The sequence below is a fragment of the Pocillopora verrucosa genome, chromosome 14, assembly GCF_036669915.1.
Source record: "Pocillopora verrucosa isolate sample1 chromosome 14, ASM3666991v2, whole genome shotgun sequence".
Taxonomy (NCBI): Eukaryota; Metazoa; Cnidaria; class Anthozoa; order Scleractinia; family Pocilloporidae; genus Pocillopora; species Pocillopora verrucosa.
This window is the reverse complement of record NC_089325.1, coordinates 3,805,330-3,826,227: the sequence shown is the minus strand read 5'-3', so window position 1 is coordinate 3,826,227 and position 20,898 is coordinate 3,805,330. Positions and strand designations below refer to the sequence as shown.

Genomic DNA, 20,898 nt, shown 5'->3' with positions numbered 1-20,898 from the left:
ATGCGTACTCTATCGTCCCTTTTAAGACCTTCACTTGACGAGAACTAACTAAAGCTCTACAGAAATTTAGCTTAAAATAGTCTATTTTTCCTCGGTAATCTCTTTAAAGTGAAACAAATAGCAAATGCTTACTTGTTAGAAATTGAATTGATAATTTTTTTGGCCTTATTCGCCATGTGTGACGGATTTAACCACGGTGCTCTTCAGATAGCGGTGGCTCAGATCTGCCAGTCCATGGGTTGGGATGCCTTACAAAAGTCGAGCCACGACTTGTTGACCGACGTGTTACAGAAATATCTTGAGGAGATCGCGAAGTCAGCGCATGGATACTCCCAGATATGTGAGTTTGGACGAAGTGTTCAGTTTTATTTCATAACAAAGTGCATACAATTCATAGGATGCTGATTGATGCAATGTGTACACGTAGAAATTAACGTTTACAAACGAGCAGCTAGTACAGAATTGTTATTATTTTTTCACGTTAGTTTATTTTGTGCTGTTACTTAATTACAGAAAAATAAGCTACCTAAAAGAAATATATCTAGACAAGCTGAGTGGTTTCGTTAATTTACAATCCTAAAACAAAAATGAATTGGTGTTATTTAAAGTAATTGGAAGAGAGATGAATAATTTTTTGTTTGAAATTTCACAGACTCAAGAACTGAGCCAAACTTAGATGACCTAGACCTTGCCTTTCGAGATATTGGCGTTTACCTCGGCGAACTAGAAGACTTTGTAACCCAGGTAGACCAAGTTCCATTTATTCATCAGTTGCCACAGTATCCCAAGCCAAAACCTAATGTGCTCCATCATCCACGTAATGGAGAGATTGCAGAGAGACTGGAGCAGTACTATGACTACTTGCCTCCCTTGGTCTCTAAGCTTCTTCAAAATGAAGGTTTTGTATGACTGTTGCTGCAGTCTTCTTTCCCTTGTAGTGCCAAAGGCTTTTTTGTTTAACACATTCATTTCTTTAACTTTGATAAAGCCCACCAGTCTCACTGATTTGAAATTCAGCCTGAACAATAGACCTTACTGTAAGAGCAAGGTGCTGAGTGGAAAACTTCAGACTTTGTAGGAATCAATTGGTCCCCTGTGCTCTGAGATGATGTCTATCATTTAAAGAGGGGCATTGGGATTTTTTGTTTTGAGGTTTTGGATATTTTTTAGATTGGGTTTGGTTTTTGTGCCAAAAAACTTGAGTGTTTTGGTTTCGGTATTCATTGTGGTTTATGGATTTTCTGTTTTTTTTAGCCTTTGGTTGTTGGTTTTTGTAAATATCACTAATGGGTTTTTGGATTTGGTATCTGATGTGGTTTTCAGTTTTTCCTTTTTGGGTTCCGGTTTCTTGTCAATCTGAGTAGCAATTATACACCTCCACTGATCTTGAATAGCCGTGAAACCTCTATATACTCCACGTGTCAGTGACTGTATTGGATAGATTAGGATTTTAAAACAGAGATGTGAAAATTTATCAGTTTTGCATGGGGTTTTTAGTTTTGATCTAATTCTTCTGCCAGTTTTGTGGTTTTGGATGATTTTTTCTGTTGTTTTGCAGTTTCTAACAGACCCCAATGTCCCTCTCTTTAAAGCTGAGTTTTGATATACCAAGACTGGGCTACATCTCCATTTGCGTTTTTGTTACTCCATCAGTCAAGATATATGACTTTTGATAGAGGAATATATTAGATTGCCCCTTAATAGATTACAATCATCAATTAAAAATGCATTTTTAAAACCAGAATTAAGGCCTTTAGGATCTAACTCACATACAATTTACATGGCAGTGCATTGAGAGTATTTTTGGCTAATTGCACTGTACTAGTGCAATCTCTTTTTTCTTTTTTCTTTCCAACTTATTCTCTGTGTCGAGTTTCAATCTTAGAGAAGATTCTGTGCTGCATTATATAGGAAAATTAACATTTAGTGTGCTGAGGTATTCTTAGATTGACATTTCTTACCATTATTTTGTTTTATTTTCACTGTATGTCCCTGTGTCAGCAAATGGTTGCAATATCCGTTTTCTTTTTTTCCTTCAGATGAAGATAAAGCAACAACAGCAGAAGATGCAGACACAGTTGATGCTGGAGAGGAACCAACAAGTGGAGAAGGATACGTGAGGAAGGAAATCAAGACAGTAGCTGAAGAAACTTCTGTTGAACATGTAGCTGTCAAGAGATCTCTTGATATGCCCCCAGCGCTTGAAAATGACACAAAAAAGAGACGTGTGGATCTACCTTTCATTCAGAAAGGAAACAGGGGAAATGAAATGGAAATTCTTGAAGCACTGCAAGGAAACCTATCCTCCCCATCACCAACTCCATCACCTGACATTTGGAGTTCAGCAAAAACATTTGAGATCCCACCAACATCAAGTATTCCTCCTATAGCTGCTACTCAGTCTGTAGAAAAAGTCACCACTTCCAAGGCAACTGCAAAACCCAAACAAGGGGAGAAAAAGACAGCTGTTGGGAGCAAAGAAGCAGGAAAGGAGCCAGGTACAAAGGTGAAATCAAGCCCAAAAAAGAAGCCTAAGCCTGCTAAAAACACAGTTAGCCCTGCAAAGAAACCTGCTACACCAAAAACACCTCCAAAACTGAAACCAGCAAAGAAAAAGTCCCCATCTCCAATGAAATCACCCATGCCAAAACCAACAAGTGTGACTCCAGTGGAAACTGAGTCAATAACAGGGAGCTCTTCAAAGAAAACTAAAACAAACGCAAAGAAAGAGAAAAAACCAGCAACCAAGACCAAGAACCCTGTTACCAAGAAATCCTTGACACAGCCAGCCTCTGAAACAGCTAAAGAAAACATAGAAGTGAAAGAAAGCATGCCAAAATTAATTATAAAACCCATCAAGAAGGAGACTGATGCAGAGCATCAGTTTGCTGTGTCTGAATTCCTGCCTTCCAATGACACAGTGGTAAAAGAGAAATCGGAAAATAAGAATTCAAAACCAAAGGCAGGTCCTGCTAAAAAGACAAAAGCAAAAAAAGGAAAAGAGAAAGTTATAGAGCCCTCAGTTAAAAAGGAACCCAAAGATTGGAGTACTCCTTCTACCCATGAGGGACTCAAATTTTCCATGGCAGACTTTACGGTTGCACCTGCAGAAAGAAATTTGCCAGGAAATGTTTTAATAGACCCAGCGCTGGAACACAAGAAGAAAAAGAAAAAGAGGAAAGAAAAGGATAGGGAAAAAGAAAAGAAAAAAGACAAGAGTAAAAAGGTTAGTGCGTTCTTAAATCAATTAAATCTACTGTTCTCTAGAAAGAAGTTACTTTTGAATTTTAGTTCCTTTAAACCCTGTAACTCCTAGATGTGATCAGTATGAAACTTCTCCTTGTGATTCCAATATTTTATCTTGCAAAAAGGTTATGAGAACGGACAGGCTTATCAGCCAGATGATGTGATTGTGATATTATACATGTACCAAACTTTCACCCATAATTTACAAGGAAATGACTAGTGGTCAGAGGGGAGAATTGCTACTTGAATCTTGGGAGTTAAGGGTCAAGTACCAACAATATATTGCAGTACCCTCAGATATATGCTAACTGTGCAGACGGATTTCATATGCTCAGACGCAGGGTATCGGGTAAATACGGTAGTCAGACGCGCATTTATGATTTTTATGCGCGCACATATGATTTTTTACGCGCGCACGGACGAAAGACATGCGCGACTTTTAAGTCTGTTATTCAGTGCCATAAGTTTCCTTTTTGTTTCATGGTTATGTAACACAAAGAACTTTTGGGTTTGAAAAAGCGATAAGTCGACAACGGAAATTTTACATTTTGAAAAAACTATCATGTTACACACACGCTTTGCAAATTTATCGAATAACGAGCAGTAGCAGTAGATTCGCTTGATATGACCTGTTGATGAATCAGAGGGAGGAGGATAATGTCACTTACACAAGGCACTGAAACACAGCAAGGGCATAACGAAATACATTTTCATCTCCACCCACACATATTTTTATGTTTCAGCTGAAGACAGATCATGCAGAACCTTTTCCAGAATCGCCATTCCCCACACCCATCCCTCGTATCACTGTGAAATTAGACACTCCGTCCAATTCCGCGTCATTAACAACTACAGGGGCTAGTAAGACAGAACCTTTACCATGGTATGTAGCCTTGTGCTTCAGTATAATAGAGTATTCTTAAAGGATGAGGTTAAGTAAAATTAAATTGCATACAAAATTTCATTGTGAAGCGCCTGTTCTTGGTTGAGGGGGACAGTGCTCTAATTGTTAACTCAGAACTTGCGGTAAGTTAGTAGGCAATCCTTAACTTTATATTAAGAAAAGCCACACAGCCTGTTTTCCTTCAAGAACACCACTGTTTAAGCCCTATTTTAAATCATCACTAAAAGGTGTTGTAGCAAATTGTTCAGTTTTTTTTGCCGTAGGGGACCACATAATCGGGTTGAAATTGGGAATGTGATTGTGTAAACTGACCTTGCGGATTAGAGTGGTCTTGAAGAGGAATGTTGTTGGTACCTAGTAGTGACTATTATTTCAACAACCTTAGTGGAAGCTATCTCAGAGTGAAATGAAATGTCAGTCGCTACACACCAATAGCTTCTTTTACAGGACTACTCTTACCCAGACAATCAAACTACTTGACATTCTATTACTCCTGCGTAATACCCCTGCATTTTCTGATTGTAGCGGGGCAGTTGCTTGCGACATTGGTGGCCATCTTTATATTAAATGTTGTTTTCTTTTTTTGTTTGTTTTGTTTTGGTTTTGTTTTTTTTTAAACAGGGATTGGTGACCATCTTTATATTAAATGTTGTTTTTTTGTTTTGTTTTGCTTTGGTTTTTTTTTTTAACAGGGATTATGGAAAAGGTAGTTCAGAAAAACTCTTCTCTTCTACTGTAAGCAGTCAAGCCGTTGACAGTGCGGGGTCTTCAAAGGTCTCAAGCAAACAGGAAACTGTTACAACCACTGCCTCAGTTGTCACCGCCTCACCTGCACCTAAGTTAACGATCAAAAGTGAACCACTGGAACGAACAGTCGTCTCACAGACACTATCAACCACGTTTGTTCATGTAAGTAAACTGCGGATGTCTCACTGATTTATAAATATTCACAACGGAAATTATGAAGGTTTGCATACACAGGGAGCAGAGTTGTTATCTTTGACTGTATTTCCACTGTATGTGGTAATATTCCAAGTCTATTAAAACCCCAACTGCAAGACAAAAACCGCACAGAGTGATTACGTAGGCTCACTGCTAGTAGTGATCGGCAGAAAAACTTTCTAATGAATAAGGGGGTAAGTTTGTTGAAAGAACTGCCGTGCTGTGTCGTTTGGGGTTTAAAAAGATAATTCGGTTTTATCAACCGAGTTGAAAATGTAAATGGGCAACTGTAAAGAGGTTTTAAAGCTGACGTTCCGCGTGTTAGCACCTTGGTAGAAAAAAAATTTTAAAAATTCTTGCTTGGCTTTCCAAGGGTGCTCTTATAAGGCATTCCCATATATTGACCATCATTCAATAAGGTTGAGCCACACTGCACTTGTTCGGTGAATGCAACGTGAAATGCAATCAAATATGACTCTTCTGCTCGTTGTGCACAGACTGGGATTCGTTAGGGTTTACATCAAACTTTGTTTTAATCTACTGTACAATGTGAGGATGATAATGAAGCAGTAACGTAGTTCAAGTGCCCCGTAGCGACATCTTGGTTTTTCGAAGGTAGATTTGAAAAGAAAATAATTGGAAGAAAATGCTCTGGGCCCGATAGTTACCTGGGCCGGGTTTTTCAAAACACGGTTTAACTAACCCAGGGTCAATGTGAATTTTTAATTTAGTTTTATAGCTTTGCAAAGGGATTTTCGTTTGCATTTTCTGCCCGTTAGTTTCGAGTTATATTGAGATGAAACCCAACAAAACCGTAGCTCTCGCACACGTTCTTCTACATGAGCAATTTAAGCCAAGGTGAATTTTTAAACCAAGATTAACGTTAAATCCCTTTCGAACAACCCGGCTCTGAGTAATAACGATAACACAGTGGTATTCTTGGTGTTCGTGTTCTAGGGATACGCTAAAGAGTACTATTGTCCCGTGTGTGCTGAGCCTGACGATGGAACTTTCATGATTGGCTGTGATGGATGTGACGAATGGTTTCATGGGTGAGTTACAAATTAACGAAGGGAAGAGTTTGTTGGTGGTTTGTCAGATGACGGGGAGTAGAATGGTATTCTTCCATGTAGTCTCCGATTTCTCGAAAACTCGAGAAGGGACATTCAAGGGCAAAATATGTGATTCAAACAAACTTGATTTAAGTGACCTTGAAAAAGGTGATCCTAATCCTAACAGCTCATCAAAACCGCCGCTGGAGCCCAACAGGTTGTAAAATCATGATAAAGATGCCCAAGCGGCGCTCACGAACTCGACTCTGATGATGATTTCCACCCAAGTTATTGAAAAGCTAGTCATCGTCTGCAGTCTTGCCTACGTAGCTGGCGGTTTTGTGTGCGCTTTAAAGCGACGAGCCGCCAAGCCGCAAGTAGGAAAAAAATATTTTCATTTTTACTTCCCTCTCATTTCGTCGCTCGTTTTCACTCCTTACCCGTTAACGCTTCAAAGCGCTTACAGAACACCAACTCAGGGGTCCATTTCGGGACTTCTCTCGTCTCGGTACCGGCTCGAACACATTACACTTTCCAGTGAGGGGACATTGAAATACTGATATTATTGTATTTCTTAATGCAGCCGATGCGTTGGGATAACAGAGGACCCTGGTGTAGATTGGTTTTGTTCTTCATGTCTGGCCAAGAAGGATAAAGATAAAGACAAACAGAAAAAGAAGAAAAAGAAAAAGAGTAAAGAAAAGCCAAAGTAACTCTTCACTAATTGACGTTTTTATATCTGGGAATTTTACGCAAATGTAGTTGGTCATTATCAATGCAGCGTTTTGAACTGATTTTCTTATAAGATTGTAAATACATTCTCCTCCATTAGTTTTTTTGAGTGCCTTTGTGTTGTAAATAAATGAACTTTGAAACGATCTCGTTCGTGTTTTGAAATTTAGTATCGCAGAGGACCCCTGCTAGAGAAGGAAAAGTAACAGGAGAGAAACTGTTGCTAATTTACTGAAATATTTTGTTTTGTTTTTTTTTTTTTGGGGGGGGGGGGTGGGAAGGGTGAAGCGGTGACAATCAAAACTTTCTCTTTAGTATCAGCGAGAACAACATGGAGGCGAAGGGTTAGTTTTGGCGGGTGCTAGTCTCTGATTTTAACTTTTTTCTCTAGAGAAACGGAGAAATCTTCACAACAAATAAGATCTACTTGGAGACACAAACGCACTTTAGTTATCACCTTGAGTTATATTTTGAAAATGTAACTCCTTTCTTACAATAAATATTTCAGCCGTTACATTTCTAAACAATTTTTAACAAAAAAATAAGCTCTTCGTGACTCATAAGACACGAGTAAAAGTTTCATTCAGTTATTTTCTGTCAGTGACAAAAATAAATATTAATAGACTTACATGTGTCAAGGAAATTTTAAAACTTCTTAAAAAGTCAACAATTTGATCAATCCACATGCAGGTTTACATAAATCGTGCGATTGATGAAAATGGTTGCTGAAATAAAACTTTACTTGGCTGTACGGCTTTGAAATAAATTATCAAGTGTAGTATTAATATAATACATGTGTTAAAACAGTTAAATTTTTCTTGCGCGTTATAAATACGAGAGGGAAGTTTAGATACAACCTCTCTTAATATTGCGACTCCTTCAACAAAGGGAAATTGTGAAGGGGCGTCGTCAGCATTATTGATAGAAAAATCACAGCACCAAGGTACGCAATTAAGAAGGTGAAACAGCTGAACAAACGTAGGAAGTTCCAACTGCGCTTTGATGTGGTTCCTAATCGGTGGGTGTCTGAAGAGAGTACTAAAACCAAAGCATGTTCCTGCATACTATTGATGTTCGATTCAAACTTGCTGTGAAGCAGGCTTAAAAACAACTTATAAAATGAATGATTCTTATGAACCCGGCATAAGACCAAGACGCACAGTAAACGTCGACTATTTTAAAATCTCATCTTGACACCTCGGAGGCACGAGCTTGTCCTCATGTACTTTTAACTCTCTCCTCAGAGATAAGTATTTATCACACGAACCCCACTATTCTCCGCAGAGCTGCAAAAAGCCAAAACAGTTGCAAAGTGACGATATAAGGAGAAGGCTTTATGAACGAACCGGAACCACACGCATAGCCGGACTCCTGTAAACAGAGACATAATTATTAGAATTCTTACCAAGCAGTTCGAGTAGTTGTCAATCGATTATCTTAGATAGCCCTGGATTACTTTGGTTTGCTTTACTTTGCTCTGTGATTGGTCGAGAAAACTCGCGCCACCATGTCAACAAATTAAATGCCAAACTAGAACCAACCCCAAACTTGCCACTCGCGTTTTCCCGCGCCTCGAGCAGGTTGCCTTTTTTTACTTTGAGTTCTCATTGGTTAATGGTGATGCCAAGCTTTATTCTGATTGGTAGATGTGATAACTTTGGTTTTGTTTTTCGACTTAATTGAAAACCTCTTTAAGCTGATTGATAACCATGAGAAATGGTGTATTTTTCGAGTAATCAAAAAAGACAATCAGCAGAAAGAAAGATATTAAGGGAAGCGAATGTGGACTCGACGAAAAAAATATAAGAATACTGCTTGAAGGGCAGGAAAAAAGGGGTGACGATGTCGCGATTGGTCTAAGTCTTGCGTGCAACGGGTCGAGAAAGTGGCGTGAGTTTTATGGACAAATCACACAGCGAATTATAGCAAAATCAAATTAATCTCGGAAACTGTTCTACAGCAATTTACTGGAGGCCCTGTCTCCCGTGTTACTGTAAGCTGTAAATAATTTCTAGCTCAAAACTGTTAGAATCAATTATTAAAGAGGATTGGTAAGTATATTTTGCGGTTACTTGCATGAGGAGAAAAATAAAACTTGTATTTTCAAACTAAGTTGGGAAATTAAAGCAAATTAAGGCCTCGAAGAATGTTTGGTCTTTGTTAGGATTGAGATCATTGACAGTGTACAAGGAATAGAATTCAAGAGGCTTCCAGAATGGAATTGCAACACATGTAAACAGGCTAAAATAAGGTACCGAAAATGTGCGTTTTCGAGCACCAATAGAGATTTGCCAAAAAAACAACAACAACAACAACAAAAATGCAATAGTAATTGACATCGCAGCGTCATGAACAAGGGCATACATACAGGATTTGTGGATACAAAACATCTCTTAGGTCTTTTCCTGTAGCCCGGCTCCTTACAGGAATTTTCCACGGTGTCACGAGGAAGTAATGTCGTTAAGGAGACACAAAAAGATATGAAACAACCCCAACTGTACTCTCGCAAAGAGTCACACTCGTGTCTCACATGTAAATGTTCATGGGTCGATAGAAAACCCAGGTTGGGGTTCCGTCGTCCGAAAGGGGTTTGAGTCCCTCTTGGTACGTCATAGCTCCTGCTGGGGTTCATCCTCGTTAAATAAATATTTATCATATGATCCACGAGGCCCCGCTCTCGCAATCCCATAGAAAACTATAGTGAAAGCTGACGTGCACCGATCAGGAAAAAGGCGTCCAGAGCTTTTTTTTTCAAAAAACTTAGGGAAAACAAGGAAAGGAAAACAAGTCGCGTTTTTCGATAAATTTTGAGTTTCTTGTTCTGACCCGGAAAAGCAAAGGAAGAGTTTTATTGGTAGAGTCCTCTTTCCGATTGTCCAGCGTGCGCCCTCCTATCACGTCCTATTTCGGTTGAAACACAATTTGCGAAGTTTTCAGCACTTTGTGGTCATATGATAAAATGCTTATTGACTGATTGGGAGGCCTAGTAAGAAGTTAGTATTTAACATCTCCGTTAATTCTAAATTATCTATCAAAGGATATTTTCTCGAGGTTCTCCGGGAACACCCATTTCCCTATCAATTTCATCGCACTTTCCACACGTAGCATTTATCACCACGAGGTATAAGTTACTATGACGCACGCTGGCCACAAAATGTTCCCTGCAACAAAAGAAAGCAACCACAAGCTTTACATTACACTTCTTGGGATAAGTCATTTGGCCATCAAGCTTAATTGCGGAGACTGCGTCATCTTGGAATTTTTGGTGAGAGAAATCTTGAAAAAGTACTAACTAGAGTAGTCCAAGAACTCTGTGAAATTTTTGTCACTACAACACAAACGCTAGTCTCTACGATGAAGCGTGAGGCCCAGAGGATTTCAGAGTAAACCGAGAGGCTCCTCAAATTATGAAATGACTGGGAGTAGTCAAACAAAAGCCCTTCCTTGTCTTGCTTATGCAAATTTGGTTCTCGCTTCGATTTTAAAGTATTCTTCTACTAGACTTGGAAAACAATTACTTGCCAACTCAGGCTGGGAAGAGAAAGAAATTTGTTCCAAGGGGGTGAGTGACGGTCAAAAAGAAGGGCAGAGAGGGGGGATGGGGCCTTTCCCCGCCCCCTACTCCTTCCGTCCACTCTAACTCTAAGTCAAACATGGCCAGTCGAATAAACGATCGTGAGCTTGTAACCTTAATTCCCCCTAATAAGACGCCTGAAGTTTAGATAAGATAGATCATATAACACCAGACAGACGTGAAAGATGTCAGCTACATTCAGCCTAGTTGTTTTCAAACCCTACCTCGAGCAGTCTCCGCAGCTTGTCACACCTGCAGAATAAAGTTAGACCAAAGCATGAAAATGCACAGAAATGACTTTGGGAGAGCAACAACAACAAACAATTTAGGCTTGTTCTGCAGGCTTCTCCCCATTCTCCCGGTTGGGAGTCGGGTGTAGGCTCACATTTTAGCTCCAGAAAACAGAACACACGTTGCAGATACGAAATTTGGGGAAGATCCGAAACTGGTCATTAATCTACCTTCAACCCAACCCATTAAATCGACACCAAAACTTACTAACCGTTTAGTGTTACATTTCCCTGATCGGCATAGTAGGTTGTTATATTTCGGATACAGCTTATATTCTTTGGAATGTCGTCGGTAGCCTCTGTAAATTACGAAAGGAGAGCAGTTAAAGAATGGAGTTGGTGTATAACCCAAGAGTAGAAAACATGCAAACACCACCAATATGGAGCCAGAAAACATGTACGCGGCTCCAAAAGTGGAAAAAAATGCAATCGGTAACAAGGATGGGAAAACATGCAGTCTACACAAAGTGCAGGAAAAAATTTATTCGACACCAAAAGGGGGAAACATGCAATCGGTAACAGAAGAAAGAAAACATGCATGCAACCCCAAGAGCCGGAAACTATGAGGGATTTCTTCGTCACTCAAGTTAATCCTTTACATGTCTGGATTAACACGAAGATAATTTTCACTAACAAAACGAATAACGTTCTCACCAGTTGTTGCACCACTCTCAGCAAAAATCCAACTATGAAAATAAAAGTCACAAAAAACCTCATTCTCCGGCTTTTAAAAGCCGTTCTCTATTTTTCTTGGACTCGCTTTGTTCTCAATAAATATTAGTGGATTCAGCCATTTTAAACTTATAACTTTTAGACATTATTTTTTATAAGTCTAATACAACATACCTTGAGGAAAAACCAAAACGTCTGTGAAAATGTATATACTGGTACACGTTTGCATTTGCAGCGTGAAATTCTGTTTTATATGCATACATTAGCGGTGTTTTATAATGCTGGGCCCGGTTTTTCAAAGGGCGGATAACGCTACCCAACGGATAAATGGTTATCTAGCGGATAAGTGATGGCAAAAAGTATACCGTTATCCACCGGATAGAGATTTATCCTGTGGATAACGTTATCCGACCTTCGAACAACCGGGACTAAGGGTTTCAATAAAAGCAAGTGGCCAGCGGTCTTTCCCCACCCCTACCACCTTCCACCGCTGTCTGTTAAACCTGCGTGCAGCCTCCAGTCTTTGAGGTTCGCCTTATATCCCTTTTTCCAGGCACAAGCCCCTATTACACTATTGGCGGCCGCCTATAAAAAAAGTTATCTAAACCCCCTGTAATGCCGTGTAGAGCATAAATATGAACAGAACAAAAGAGAACCGACAGTATACAATATATCACTAAGTTCTGTTTCGAAAGAAGAAACAAGTCGAACTAACCTGTACAAATTGAAATAAAGCAACGACCTAGAAAAGAATATAAGGAAAATGAGAGAGCTATGTAAAAAAGAGTTGGAAACGATGTTGAACTCCAATGTAGAGCCCATTTGGCTTGATTGTCGTAAAACCATAACCAAAGTAATCACAAAAATCCATCAGAAAAAGGTATTATAAGAAGAAAGTAAAAACATATGCAATCGCCCCGAATGGCAGGAAAATGTGTGACTAATTAGCGATTGGCTTTCGTTTTGCATCTGATTGGTTGAAAGGGTGGCGTGATTTTTCTAGGCCAATCACAGTGCGGAGTAAGGGGAACAAAGGCAATCTTGGATTACTGACAATACTCAATCAAAAATTGGTAGAGCTTGTTTGTTTTTGGATAGGTTTCAACACATTAAAGTTGCGAAATTGCAGCACAACTGGATAGGTTTGCATCATGTTGCTTTTGTTATCCTTTTATTGTGCTTTATAAGCTTTACAAGACAAATTGTAGGCGGTAGAGAAATGCAACAAGAAAAAAAGGTGTGTTAACACTGGGAAAAATTTATCATATAACGTAGGAGAAACATTTTTTTGTCAGAAGTCTGCTGAGTTCACAGCGTGAAAATATGTAATAGCTTTGGCACGTCATCAACTAGGACTTGAAGTTAAAAGAGACATACCACACAGCTTTGGTCGTCCACCATTCAGCGTAAGCAGAGAGTGAAAAAAACGGCTATAATGTGACAATAATAATACTTCACAAGTATGCTCAAGTTATAAGGTTTCCACGTACTAAAGTAAATTGAAATAGAACCATTACCTACGATCGTTACACTTGTAACGTTACGAGTTACGCACATAGCTTGTTTTCAATCATACATTTTGTCTATTTTTGTTGCAGCCCTGAATCAAATACACATAAAATGATTTCCTAGGGAACTTGATCAAAATAATATTACTGAGCCCACCTTGAGGAGAAATGAGACTCCTCCGCTGTTCACTCCGCCTTTTACTTGACAAACTGCTTGGAAGTCCGTCAGTACAACCCTATTTGAACAGAGATTCATCAGTGGGAAATTTGTGACACATTGTGACTCTCATCGTTGTAACAACAAAATAACAGCAATATAAAACATGGTAGAGTTCGGCTGCGTGACTCAATGACTAAAACTATCGCTACTATATGAAGCAATGACGGTAAAGTTTAGCTTTGGTCATAAACCTACGAGACGTAAGAGTTCCTTCACGTGATAACCGAGCCCTAATGAGATCAGTGACAAGCCAGCGAAAATATTCTTATCAAACGAGCGCGGGAAAATCTCTCATCGACTCCAGGCGCGGGAAAATTTGAAGCCCAGGCCAAGTGCATATACATAACCTCGTGCCAAAGGTGAAAAACTCGTAACTAATGCCAATCACAGACCTCAAGCGCGGGAAAGTACACAACTACGCCAAGCACAGCCGCCGCAACGCACGTGAAGCATAATGGACACCGACAACGCAAAATTATTAGGCAATAACAAAAAGTAACAAAGTAACTCTCCAAAGCGAATAGAGTAATTTTCAAGAGAGCGTCAAAAATAATTCGAGCTTGCTTTGGTTTTACTCAACCTAGCTCTGTGATTGGTCCAGAAACCTCGCATCAGCCTCTCAACCAATCAAATGCAAAAGTAAAAACAATCGCGACGTTTTCCCGCCCTTCAAGCAATTTACTTGTTTTCACTTTGAGTTCTCATTGGCTAATGATGATGCAATTCTTTGTTCTGATTGGTCACTGGGATTACTTTAGTTTTTTGACACTCAATGAAAACTACTATATTTTTAAGAAATAAAAGATAACTCACTTGTTATAAATTCCAGAACCGTTCTCTTCATCAGAACGAATTAACTGCCTCATCACGGGCGCATCGACTCGACCAAAGAACTTCCCAGCTGACTATAGAAAACAAAACCATGGAAAGGATGTTAATATAAAGACCATTTATTGAAATAACAGTGGAAAGAGATCGAACAAGCTTTGACAGTGCAAAATCGTGTGACAAAAAACGAAAGATTTCAAAGAAACTCTGATGGCGTTGATCCTTGCATAATAGCAACGTTACCTAACTGCAGCGCTTCTCAGGACGGGCAATCAAATCGTGTAATTAAATCATTGAATCAACTTACTACCTTGCTGGTGGGCATGACTTACACTCTCATCATTTCCTGCCACAACAAAGCCATTTTCATCCACAAGGTAACAGTAGAGGCCTTCGTACTAGTTAAAAATAAATAAAATAGTTACTTTATGGCTGGATGGGAAACAACCCACCATAATAAATATTTAATTGTCCTTAATATATTTTTTATTTTTTCAATCATACAAAAAAGAAACAAAATTACTTACAGCATTACTTACAACATTAAAATTGCTAAATTAAAAAAAAAAAACTTAAAACAATATTTTCAATGCTACGACTACCCACAACAATACTTTTTTTATATTTTGTTTCAATACTATTTTCCTTGGGAAGCAGACGTTACTAACAGCTATGACATCATTCCCAATGTTACGCTATTGCGTGGCTAACCTGTTTCACTGTCTCACTATTATCAATATTATTATTAATATTGCTTTTTTGTTTTACAATATGAATAAAAAAATATTTAGCATTACTTACGGGCTAAGAAAAAAAAACCAAGGAAAGAGGAGAGGAGGAAAAACAAAAATGGAGGCAAGTTATGAATTAATATTAAGCTTAATAAAAAAAAAACACATCGCATTTTTGAAGAAAGGGAAACTGAAAAAGCCCATATCAGGGGTGTCAGAGATAGCGTAGTATAATATATAGATTTAGCCAAGCCTAAAAGCGGAGCTCGCATTTTTTTCCCGCACGTCTCAACGGCAAAACGCCTTGCTCCGGCCATGACTAGAACCCGGGTCGTCCGACTCAGAGCCCAGTGCACTGACCACTGGACTACTGGACAAAGCCGTGGCGTTGGCGTGCCCGCGGTACAGTTAACCACGCATGTTAAAAGTAGCACCTTGTACGGTTGTACGGTCGTACATCCAAATTTTTTCGGCTTGATAGGTTACTACTATTTTGTATAATTATGGGGCTACGCTCTGCGAGCTTCGTTATAAAAAATAGAGCAAAAGTTACAAAGGGGCAATAGATAATAACATGTACAGAGAACAATATGGAGAATATGCATCCTAATGTCACGGTGTGAACGGTTAACTATGCTTTAGCCTACATCATTCTTTCCAGTCCTGTCACAGCTGATATCACACGCTGATCCTTCTGATTGACACTGATAAATACAAACAACATGTACGGATTGATTTCTGAAGTAACCGTTGAATTCTCTAAAGTGATTAGCCTGAAACTTCTCATTATTCTACAGAGGCAATATCGAGCAAACAGTTAACGAGAATAAACATAGTATTCATTTCATTTAGAGGGGTCCTCTTGTTCAGTCGGGGATTCAGGGGAGCGTCTCCTCCTCCCTCCCCTCCCACATCAGACCTGGTTTTTTTTTTCTTTTCTTAACTACGTCTAACACCAAAGTTCTTGCAACGTGAGCATTGCAATTTTCTACTTCACATGACGTATTCAAAATTTATTTGTCTCAAAATACTCATGAACTATTTGGACTAAATTGTCGAAAACATTCGGTGGTTTCTGAATCCAAGTTTGAATCCCTCCGATCAAAATTCCAGGATCCGCCCTTGCTGGTCACATCGCTAAAAATAGGTCTCTTTTCAGCGAGTAATCGTTTGTTGCCTCTTGCTGAGAAGAAACCTCACCTCTCTTTAGAGTAATTTCTGACCCCCACGCAAGATAGATGGTTATACAGTTATTAAGATGAGTGACATCTGAGTGCATCATCTTATGCTATACCCTACAAAAGGCTTACATGCGCCACTCACTTTATGAAACGGTTAACCGTTCAATAATAGTTTTAAAAAATGGTGGATGATTTTGTAAATGAGACTTTAAAGGACTAGAAGAAACTATCAGGTTTGTTACTGTTACCTCTGTGTTTTTCACAATATGTGTATCGACAAAGGCCTTCATATCCATCTCATAACCAAGAACTGCGGAAATAAAAAGGAAATCATAAATTATTCGAATTGAAATGAGGAGGAACTGTACCATATGGAACAAATAGTGAATACAGAATCATGATCGAATGAAATAAAAGCGCACTTCTGCGGCTTATCTGCGTCAGAAGGGATGTTCACTCCAAGTAATTTAAAAAATTCCAAAGTCAGGCATATAAGTGCCTTGAAAATGCGTACAATTTTGCAGCAAGGAGATACTCACAACGTTGAAAGGGTGGTCAGATCATATTTTAAAGGAAGAACTGGACACGGACACGCAAAACAGTTCTCTCTGTGTTGAAAATATTTGTTTTCAGTCGGGTGGTGTTTTTCGGGCTGGCACGATACTCCCGCCCCTCAGGGGAATCAAAAGCAAAAAAATTAAACAAGTTAGAATTGAAGTGCCCGTCCTGAGAATGTTAATGAAGATCACTTACTAGCAACAGGGAATTGGTTGCGATATATTCTTTTATAAGCAAACACAGAAGTAATGTTCTCATCAGACTTTGCTGCAAGATAGCAAAAAAAAAAGAAAAAAACACACTGATTAATGTGCCTTGAAATATTTCTCCTGAGATGATAAGGAATTATAATTTAATCACTGTGTGATGTGACGATTGAAATTTGGTTGTTTTCATGCCAATAAAAATAGTAATAATAATAATAATAATAATAATAATAATAATTGAATGCTTATATAGTGCTAGAATTCCGTAGGTAGATGCTCTCTAGCGCTTTATAATATTTTCCAAATAAAATCTAATAAACTCAAGTTACAAAATGGCATATCTATAAATATTCCTATTATTTACAATCCGGTATACATGAATTTGGCAGTTTCTTACTTTTTTTAATGGACAAAATCTAAATCTACTATTCACTAACTATACTAATGTATATAATAATGTCAAAAGCAAAACGAAATAGATGCGTTTTTAACGCTCTCTTAAAAATGTGCACGTTATTTGCGCTACGAAATTTCAGACGGTAGTATGTCCCAAAGCGCTGGCGCCGCCGCGATAATGCGGTCGTCGAGCGTGCGCTTAGTCTTTACCCTATGTGGCTGCAGTGAGAGTTTGTTGGATGATCTGAGATTATATCTAGATAAAGTTTGTAAATTAACGAGTTCCGTGAGGTACACAGAGGAGAGCCCAAGAGTGGCTATGTACGTAAAGATAATCTTTCTAAAAGAGCTACGTTACAGTCTCCTGGGTTTTTTCGTTTGTATCGGTGAAAATTCAAGGAATTTTGTAAAATGGTTTGCCATGGTAGAAAAACAGCAAGGACAAACTACTGAACCAAAATGTGAGCGAGAACGGTTTACGATGGCGACGATTAATACCGATTCTAAGTGACAACCATGAAAATTTAAGCCGCCACGTTGCTCCTTTACGTTCACGTGAGCCTCAACATTTAGCAGCGGTCAGGCGTTGTTTCAGTTACAAATCATACGTGGTACAGGCAGACAGAGGGAAACAGTCATATGGTAAAATGTTTATAGACTGAGTAAGGTCGGGACGCACGAGAAAATATCCAGCTCCCGGTCACGATAAATGGTACTTCATGACCGAGAGATACACATTACAGTGCAGAACCACATTACTCAGTCAATGAGTACAAAGTGTTTAAACGATGGCCAACTTTGTTCTACCCACGAAATAGCTTTTTCGGTTTGAACTAATAGGACTCAAAAACCCAACTTTTTAGTGGTTTTACAACGACCGGAGTGTTCTCGCAGCTCCTTCAACTAAACACATAACATGAAACAGGAAATGTTAGCATGATATGCGTCAAATACCTGCAAGGTATTTTGTGGTATAAATGATGGAGGCACGTGGAATTTGGGATCCAAAAACTCTTCTAAAGATGTCGTCTTCTGAACTAGAGTTACGCTTGTCCTTCGATCCACTAAAAAAATTGAATTAAACAGATAAATAATGTCAACCTAGTAGAAAAAATTTTCAAAACAAATTCGTTGTTCCTTGCACACCCATGCATTAGTTCCATCAATACTTCTTTGACTCTGTAACCCCTCCGAGTGATTGGCTTCTAATCTCTCCTTATGGTGTCACCTTGAATCAAATATTACTAAACTGAAGGTATCAGGTATTACTGAAGGTCATGAGAATAAAGGAAATGATCACCAATTTCAAAAGCACCTGATCGTCAGTCAGTTTCTCCTTGTCAGTACCATGGGAAATGTAAAGAGAACAGTGTGGAGAATATAAGCACTAATATTAAGTACTGGCTTGAATATCTCGACTTAGTTTTCTTTTATAAATGCCTTCATGGTCATATTGATCGAACTCGTTCATTTAATTACTATTTTTCCTTCGTTACGAGTCAGACGCGTCAAACGTGCTCAGGGCTGAACTTAAGGAATAATAATAATCGTACATCGACATTTCGGGACTTCTATTTTAATAGGATAACAAATTTGTGGAACAATATACCTAATGATGTTAGACAGGCCGAGTCTATTGACTCTTTTAAGCGTAAACTTAAGTCGTTTTATTTCAAGAGACTTTTCAACGTTTTTGATGGCGACAACTTTCGTACCTTTAAAATAATTTGTCCTAAATGTCGCCGGGTAAATAGCCTTGTTGCGTGCACTTGTTAAGCAGCCTATTTAGTCTATTCATATTATTAAGTTATTTTAGGAGGGGGTTGGGTTGAAGCTTAGACCTAGTAGGGGACTTATGTCCTATTGTTTTTGCTCCGGTACTGCTTTGTACAAATCCTTAAATAAATAAATAAATAAATAAATAAAGTAAAGGGTTAAATTAGCAAGTTTTCCTTAGAACGTTCTCTGAAACTTAAACAAGTTAAAGGCGCAACAAACTCAGTTTCACCAACCTGTGACTTCGATGTAAACCCCAGTAGGTCCGTACAAACACGTCATTAACACCTGGCCTATAACAGACACAAACAGCGTAAATTTAGAAAACAAATCTTATTTGTCTTTTTGCCCCTTTTTAGGTAGCTCAGAAAGGTTTCATTACATTGTAACACTGAAGATTCTTTGAGGAATCGACTCTGTCACAGCATTTCGTTTGTTTCATTTGATACAGTATGGAACAAATTCCCAATTATCACTCAGCAAGTTGTAATCGACATAAAAAGTTATCAGTGAAAGTCAGCCTCAGTCCCCAACAACCTATTTCAGGAACCACAGCAGTCAAACGTCTTACGCATGTGCACAGGTTGCAATGACTGGATGGCGTGCTTTGAGGGTGTCAGACCCAAGTTGTCTCAAACGAGTTACAAACAACCACACAAGCCAGAAAGTCACAGTGCTTTCCGTGTAAAAGTATATATTTTTTAGCTCAAAACAGTGAAGTAAATCAACAGGATAAGCTTTAGCGAGAGAGCAGCTGTTTCTTATGAAATTTCCTTTGAAATTATACGCAGAAATTGGCGCCCCTGCGCTAAAAATTGATCCCCTCGTGCATGCCCCACGTTTGACCACTGTGTTACTTCAGGCCCGGGCAGACGTACGACAAACGGACGTTGTTGTTGTCAAGAAAACAACTACGAAACGATGGAGGGTACTGACAATTCGTTGAAGGCTATCACAGTGATAAAACTTCAGAGTCACTACTTTCTCCTTCCTTAGCTTACCGTGCTTTGCTTTTCCAAACAGATGGTAAACGAGCTGTGACGTTCAAGTCCACCAGCAGACCCGTTAGTAATTCTGAATTGTTACCTAAAGTCATAAATTGTAACAGAAAATGTATCAACGCAGCATTGACAGCATTGACAGAGGTAAGTCTGTCTCCTCTCTGTGTCAATTCTTAATTCGGTTTAGCATTTCACGTGAAGCAAATGGGGATATTTTACATTATCTTCCTTCCTCCTTTCCCCCCCCCCCCCCCCCCCCCCCCCATGGAATGCTAATCTATGGCAGGTCACGTCCTGGAGGGGGGAGGCACTGAGGGAGCAAAGGTTCCTGCTCAATAACACCATCACTATGATCCCCGCCAATGCTCAAACCCAGCGTTCTCTCGGTTAAACCTTCGTTTGCAACCATTCAAAGTAAACTTATCGACTGAAGGAAAGTTGAAATATGTCCAACCAACGTTTACGTACATAGTTTAGTGTCTCTACTTCCGGTTTCATTGATCAATTGTTCAAGTGGCGTTTTTTCAGCAAGTACAACATTCCTGCAATATGGCCTGCAAAACAGACAAGTAAACTTATTATATCGATTCAGAGCCACGCACCTTGCATAAATTAATAGCCCGTTTTCTACAAACGCAAGCGGCAACATTAACGTCAAGGCATCCTTTGGTTTCGCCTACTTTTCGTCGAAAAACAAATCTTCGGAGAAATCCATTGGAAAAATTGCAAAAACTCTCCGATTCAGGAGTAATGGAAATTCTTTCCGGATCATCGAACAAAGGCCGAGAAGCCTTCGAGTAAACATCTAGTCTCTGTTAAAAACAATGACGCTCAGAAACAGAAAACAATTTCACTATAAATTTCATGAAAAACAGCGAAAATTCGATTTTACTCTGTATCAAAAGAGTTAATTTGTAACACTCCTCGACTGAACTTTCAAAAGGAGCTATTAAATTATCATGGCAAACAACGTAAACCTTCCAAACAACTCGAAGGAAGCAAAAACAAACACAAGAGAGACGTGCATGGTTGGATAAAATTTTTTACAAGATTTGGAAGTTACACGAGATTGCTTTCCTGT

General features: G+C 38.9%; 2 protein-coding genes across 5 annotated transcripts in view; one reads left to right on the top strand and one right to left on the bottom strand.

The window, feature by feature from the left end:
* Positions 1–29: 29 nt before the first annotated feature.
* LOC131769389 (transcription initiation factor TFIID subunit 3) lies at positions 30–7,022 on the top strand. Its single transcript, XM_059085112.2, has 7 exons — positions 30–340; positions 653–898; positions 2,040–3,226; positions 3,990–4,129; positions 4,843–5,059; positions 6,050–6,144; positions 6,728–7,022. The coding sequence occupies exons 1-7, from the start codon at positions 175–177 to the stop codon at positions 6,855–6,857; spliced, it is 2,181 nt and encodes a 726-aa protein (XP_058941095.2). The 5' UTR covers positions 30–174; the 3' UTR covers positions 6,858–7,022.
* A 296-nt stretch (positions 7,023–7,318) lies between these two features.
* LOC131769358 (voltage-dependent calcium channel subunit alpha-2/delta-3) overlaps positions 7,319–20,898 on the bottom strand; it is a 32,250-nt gene continuing 18,670 nt past the window's right edge. For 3 of the 4 annotated variants that reach the window (XM_066161171.1, XM_066161170.1, XM_059085082.2), the window contains exons 24-41: positions 20,286–20,371; positions 19,818–19,902; positions 19,053–19,109; positions 17,995–18,104; positions 16,634–16,705; positions 16,129–16,190; positions 15,347–15,403; positions 14,301–14,366; positions 13,954–14,045; positions 13,078–13,156; positions 12,790–12,842; positions 12,128–12,154; positions 11,395–11,426; positions 10,953–11,039; positions 10,675–10,702; positions 9,919–10,037; positions 9,245–9,327; positions 7,319–8,247 (exon numbers count right to left, since the gene is read on the bottom strand). In XM_066161171.1, the coding sequence (XP_066017268.1) occupies positions 8,134–8,247; positions 9,245–9,327; positions 9,919–10,037; positions 10,675–10,702; positions 10,953–11,039; positions 11,395–11,426; positions 12,128–12,154; positions 12,790–12,842; positions 13,078–13,156; positions 13,954–14,045; positions 14,301–14,366; positions 15,347–15,403; positions 16,129–16,190; positions 16,634–16,705; positions 17,995–18,104; positions 19,053–19,109; positions 19,818–19,902; positions 20,286–20,371 (1,309 nt within the window). In that variant the 3' untranslated portion in view covers positions 7,319–8,133. Of the gene's footprint in view, positions 8,248–9,244; positions 9,328–9,918; positions 10,038–10,674; positions 10,703–10,952; positions 11,040–11,394; positions 11,427–12,127; positions 12,155–12,789; positions 12,843–13,077; positions 13,157–13,949; positions 14,046–14,300; positions 14,367–15,346; positions 15,404–16,128; positions 16,191–16,633; positions 16,706–17,994; positions 18,105–19,052; positions 19,110–19,817; positions 19,903–20,285; positions 20,372–20,898 lie in introns of those variants that run through there. The other variant, XM_066161172.1, reaches the window with a different exon arrangement.

Coding starts and splice junctions, on each gene's coding strand:
- LOC131769389 (XM_059085112.2), top strand. CDS start 175: ATGTGTGACGGATTTAACCACGGTGCTCTTCAGATAGCGGTGGCTCAG. Junction 341..652: donor GCATGGATACTCCCAGATAT/GTGAGTTTGGAC, acceptor GAAATTTCACAG/ACTCAAGAACTGAGCCAAAC. Junction 3,227..3,989: donor AAAAAGACAAGAGTAAAAAG/GTTAGTGCGTTC, acceptor TTTATGTTTCAG/CTGAAGACAGATCATGCAGA.